The 6,273-nt window shown below is 37.0% G+C and overlaps 1 protein-coding gene across 2 annotated transcripts in view; it reads right to left on the bottom strand.

Moving 5' to 3' along the window:
* Utx (Utx histone demethylase) overlaps positions 1-6,273 on the bottom strand; it is a gene marked incomplete in the record, with an annotated part of 320,022 nt that overhangs the window by 25,855 nt on the left and 287,894 nt on the right. For both annotated transcript variants that reach the window (XM_081756709.1, XM_081756710.1), the window contains 2 exon segments: positions 1,226-1,495; positions 4,649-4,854. In XM_081756709.1, coding sequence (XP_081612835.1) covers positions 1,226-1,495; positions 4,649-4,854 — 476 coding nt within the window.

Below are 6,273 nucleotides of genomic sequence, written 5' to 3'. Positions count from 1 at the left end.
AGCTCAAGAGGAACGTGTTGACGTTCGCTCGCCCAAATTTCATTTTCCTAAAAGCAGCATTCAGGCTGCTTAGTTTTCTATACACAAAGTGACAGTTTACATTTTTCATAGTGATTTTTCTATAAGTGCACCTGTTTAACAGTACCTTGATAACGACCCTACGGAACAGGACTCATAATTAGGGCACCTATTAGGAACTCTCATTAAAGAAGCAGCAACGGAAAGTTAACCTTGGGACTTCACCCCAGAGCCAGTGCACCTCCTCGAACACGGGACAACAAGGGAGCAACTTCAACAGGCTAGCCGAAGAAACGCGTGAGTTATCTATCATATTAAGCCACCACATTATCTGCTATTTAAGCCACCACACCGTCGTGTTACTAATACTGAGTTGTTAATAGTAGATGCATTTGAAACATACATGCTTGTAATATTTGTGCTTATATAGTAATATTACACTCGTTTTACCAAAAGGTTATTTTGTTATTTGTTGTAATATCATATGTGTAACTTAACCAATATTTTAGTTACGTTGCTTATGTTTTCATCCGCCATGTTCCCAGTCATCGTGAGTTGAAACCGTAAGCATGGGCAAGCAATCGTGATCGTCGTAGGGCAACTGGGAATTATAACTAAGGAAAGGGGAAATATATGAGGAATAAACATTACTCCGAACCACGACGTAAATAACGATTACACTAAAATGGTAGAATTTTTCCCATCATACCACGTACAGCTCACAGATGACGAGAAGAACCCTAGCAGAAGTAGTGTGACGTAGGTATGGGCTCGCCTACTTTTCGCACGGGAGTTTCAAATGGCACCATGGAATAGCATATATATAACTTTACCCGGAGTGGCAGACGACATCTAGGTATAGACCACACCTCAAAAACCGAAAATGGACTTGACCGTGTCGTTGACCTTTCACCGCTACCCCTGTTTTAGGGTTCTTCTCGTCATCTGTGAGCTGTACCCACTGCACAATCACTGAGGTACCATATAAGCTATATATACCTTCGCGTATAAACTTTTCTTCTGCCTGTTTCTATAGAAATCGTCTTCCTTGAAGTTTGGATAATCATCTTCAAGCTTTGCCTTCCACCCTTTACATCAACGTCCAATAAATAAAAATACAAAACCTCATTAAATGAATACTTGGTCATGAAATGATTAACTTGCATATACCCAACTCATACACTTAACAGCAGCAATAATTAATTACCTTCATATATAATTGGACGGTATTCATGCCAAGGATTACATGACCAACGTGGGAGAGCATATTTCCAGCTGAGACAACTCTTGCAAATGCAGGTAACTTCATCAGTTCTTGCAGCTGCGGGCGCCACTTGCGCTCATCAGATAAGTCAACGTTCGTTCCGAATTTTATCATTTTGGGACCTTTCTTCTTTTTCTTTGTATTCCCAGTAGAATCTTTGGAATCAGAATCCGAGAAATTACTATGAATGCCCTGAGCTTTCTCGCGTTCCTCCTGTTGAATAAAAGAAAGAAAAATATCACAAAGTGAACTACAAACAACCATGCACAGTCATAATGACACATTCATGTTGGAAAAAGAAAATGAAAAATAAAATCTTAGTTTTCTTTACCTTATCCTCTACTCTGTGATCAATCCAAATAAAATCCTTATTACACAGTATAAACTGTTTTAATAGCAATGATAAACTCATAGTTATGAAGGAAGAAATTAAGAAATGTATTTCTGGGCTTTCGGCATCTATTTCCATTTTAGCCCATCACGAGTGAGGAATGACATCCCTGGGGGATCACATTACCTAGGAAGTGGGCTGGAACCTTTTTATTAAATATTATCCCGGCATTTGTCTGGTGTGAATAAGGAAAACTTAGGAAAGATGTCGCTTAGAACGGCTGACCTGAGATTTTTACCTCTCCACCGGGAATGAAGAAAGAAATAGTAACAGAAAAATTTAAAACAATCCTTTTCTAAGATGCACTTCTTTGATAAAGTGCGAATAAGAGTTTTTAATGCTCTTTTTGTTTGTTAATAATGTGAATACATACTTTTCAAGTTTATTTATTTAAAAGAACAATTCTGGGGAAACAAGTTTAGCTTTATTTTAGAATCTTATTAATGTCATTTCCGTTGTTATGTATTTGTGCGTCACAAGAGCATGTCTGGTATTGTATATCAATGTGGTAAACTATTTCCTTACGTTATTGTAAAAACATTGTACAATCCGTTTGTAAACAACTACACAACCGTCGGATTGCATATTGAGAGATATTTCATTTGGTGTGATGTCAAAATAAATGATGCCAGGGAGATTTTTGGTGATCAAGATTTCATTAAAGAATCTTGAGAGCACATGTAAGATTTCAACCAGATTATGGAAACTATCTTGCTGCAATTCAGCGCTTTCCAGTAGTATATAATCCTTAGGTTAACTTCCTGATTTGGCAGTAAAATAGGTCGTGAGGAAAAGCGAGGAACAGAAACCACAAAGGTATCTATTCAGAAATACTTGGAGAAACGTCGTTTTACGAGTTAGTACCATTACTGTAATCTTCAATGCAGGGCTTATAGTGGTCTGGTCTTTTGTATATAGTTGAAAAGTGACCAAAAGCACACGAAAGTGACCAAGAAGTGACCAAAAGCACATGAAAAAGTGACCAAAATCTCGTCGTGCCCCCTTTTTGCTTTGTCAATTTTTCCATTACCTCTCTGTTTGTTGTTTTGTTTAATCTTTTCTTCTTTACTTCTTTTTGAGGTTTCTCCTTTCTTAAGTTTGCTAAGTATGCTTTATAGTTACGGTAAGCAGACTTAGCAGATGCAAGAAGCTTCTAAGTAAGTGGAACCAGTTCTGGCCTATTTCCGAATTTTTCCATCCCAAACATTATATTTAACTTAGCATTGAGAGTTCTCAAAGCCATGGAATATTCAAATTCATCACCTACTCTTAAGAAGAACATACAAGAAGCGTAACACAAGACGAACATGATGAACCACACAAATATACACACACACACAACGTTGAGAGGAGCGTTAACTATTACGAGAGAAAACTAAAAGACTATTATGATAGAAGAAAGAATCGACACAGAAGTTTCCTTAAGCCCATCTTGAGAGCTTAAGCATCTACCAACCATCTACTGTGCTTTAGAAAGAATAAAAGCTGAAGTGAGAATAAAGCTGACTGTTTCACATGTGGCAGCAAGTACTGAGGCTTTCAGAAGAGTAATGAGTAACAAGTTTCTGCCTTTTTCCATTCATTTTTATATTTTTCTTACAAAACTGCCAATGTAAAATATAAATCACACGAAAAAGCCACTTTACTTCCCAAAAAAGTAACTTTTAGTCACAAATTTGAAGAAAAGTAAGTTAGTGACCAACTTGAAAAACAGTCACTTTTAATTAAAAAAGTGACTTGCTATGAGGCCTGTCAATGTATTAGAAGTCTGAATTTATTACTTTGGAAAACACTGAGGCTGTATACGTTGTTTCTATTATCAAGTTATTTACACGGCGTGAAGATTTGTACTTGTCAACCAAAAACCTGCCTACATCAGTTTCAAGCCTGACACACATATCCAAAATAATAATATTCAGACATGGTACACAATACAAACTCAATGACTTGTTTTTCATTTTTATCACGGATCTGTTTCGCCGTTAAACAAACAGTGGTGGACATCCCCAAATCATCAACATCTCTCACTTGCACATCATAGGTGCGTTAAAAATGTGCTATTAGTTCCAGATACTAACAGTTGCAATCTAGGCGATCTACTAGTCTTTTACAACTACATCCTACACAATTTTGATAAAAGAAAACCCAGGCTCATATAAAGGTAATAACACTAAATTATCCAACAAATAACCATTTTTTGTGTATTTTATAAAAGCATTTTAAGAGAGGTTTTTCTTTTTTAACAGTTTTTTTATAGCTTTTGTTCATTATTTTTAATTGCATTATGGATGTCTCTTTCCTCTTATTACGAAAACAAAAATACTCAAACTTGTTCATAGGAAATCTACAGAACACGTACGTCATCTGCAACCAACCACACTTCCTTGAGGGTTTGGGTATAAGTAGCAGGCGTTCCATAATTATTTTCAAATAAACATTTTAAAGCAATTATTGCTATGGGAGTGCCTGGAATTTATAAGCTGCAAAATTTCAGTCTAAGAATTAAAGAAATACGCTAATAACAAAAGAATTTCCACCAAAAACAAAACCTTAGGATCAGTCGGAGAAATAAGTTTCCATGGCCACAAAAAATTCTAATTTTCACTTTCTGTTCGTAAGTTTTCGGATTCCAGATATAATATGAATGTGTTGCTTCATACAATTACAGTAACAACATTTAAGAATCAAGATAAGCTCTTATGTAACTGACAAAATTTCTCATCTTGAAGAACAATATGAAGCTCTGTGAGTGAATGTCTATGACTTTTCTTAACACTGAAAATTACAAAGACCAGGTAACTGCTTTTACCTCTACGTATTCTTAGTAAGTTGGATACCAGATGAACTGATTTTTACAATGTTATATTTAATTCTGTAGTAATTTTATTTTAGTAACATGTCTCATTGAATTTCAATTAATTTTTAAGCTTATTGACACATTTTCCATGTAAACCAGCAATTTCAGATATAAGTACCTTAAGACTCTCCTGGAAGCTGGATGCTTGATACTGCGCGTATTTGGCAATCGTGGTATGCGATCGATGGCTGATACACGCCCACACTTTCCTCTGCAGTTGGGGATCCCAGTTTTCATCCGATGGCTGCTGGATCTGTGTCCGGACTTCCACCGTATGATCTGGATTTGCTTCCACTAACGTCTTCGTTGAAAACAGACCCAAATCTACAAAAAGTAACAAAGCAAAACGTGTAGATAACAGGAATATTTACAGTGTGTATATTTTGTACATCTTAGATATAATTAACTATAATTCAGTTTAAAATATGTCCGTATGATACCAGAGGAGCATTATTTTTAAAAGACTACAACTACATAATGATGTAAAGCACTACATTCTATCTTTATCACACACACAATATATACGCGGAGTGATCAGAAAGTAAACTTACAAAACCTCAGTGAAATGTGTATATATTATTTCATACAACCAATACAGAAAACAAACAGTACATACATTAGGTTATTTTTCGACATACTCTCCGTATCAGTTGAGACAATTGCCGCATCGTGGGATGAATTTGAAGATTTCCTCCTGGTAAAAACCCTGTCCTTGCGTGTTCAGCCACGTTGTCACGAAGTGTTTCATCTCCTCGTCTAAAGCGAAGCGACAGCCTCCTAAGTGCTCCTTCAAGTGCGGGAACAGGTGAAAGTCGCTTGGAGCGAGGTCCGGGCTGTAGGGAGGGTGGTCGATTATGTCCCAGCGAAACTGCCTCAACAGTGTCGTGGGTCGGGCACTGCGCTCCTCGTCGGTGACATTTTCTCTACAAGCCGCAAACTTGAGACACCATTCTGCGACATTCTGACGGGTCATTACAGTCTCCCCGTAAACCTCTACCAGCTGCCGGTAGATTTCAGCCATGGTTACATGTTTCATCCACAGATATCGAATAAACTGAGACCAGTTTACCTCAACTAGCACCGTAAGTGACGGGTAACAAACTTCGCACAGTTGCCACATCCATGTAGTAAAATTATCATACACTCCTAATTTCTCTATAACAGACGAACGCCTTGTAACTTTAGTTTCGGATCCTTCCTCATACATATCTAATAGTTAGCACATTGTGGTCAGATTTGGATTTCGACTTGAGTTTAGCGTATCCTTTCAGCAGCGAGGCTATGAGAGACGTGGATGTACACCTTAACGTGGGATCCGAACCACATGAACTTCCGCCGGAAATCCAATCCAGGTCTCCCAATGCTAAGGGCCACGTAAGCTATTCACTAAGGAGACTTAAATGTCCTACTGTAAGCATATAAATTAATTTAGAAGAATCTCTGCTATATGATCACGTTCAAAAATTTATATAAAATATTATACTAACAAATATTTTGTTTCCAAAGTCTGCATGCATAATTCTAGACTCTAAGCTTATATTTAACGGAGATCTAATATGTTTCCTTTGTGAGACAGATCTTCAAACATTCTAGTAAATAAATGTAAGGGAACACCATACTTTTTGCGCTGTTATTCAGTTTTGTTTGGCATCCCATCACTTACATACATTTTTTTTTCCATTAATTTGGTGACTGAAGTCATTCTCATTGTTATAAAAGGTGTGACAGGGAACACTTATCACC

This window comes from Thermobia domestica, chromosome 4 (assembly GCF_964235325.1).
Source record: "Thermobia domestica chromosome 4, izTheDome1.hap1.1, whole genome shotgun sequence".
Taxonomy (NCBI): domain Eukaryota; kingdom Metazoa; phylum Arthropoda; class Insecta; order Zygentoma; family Lepismatidae; genus Thermobia; species Thermobia domestica.
This window is presented reverse-complemented; position numbering and strand designations above follow the sequence as displayed.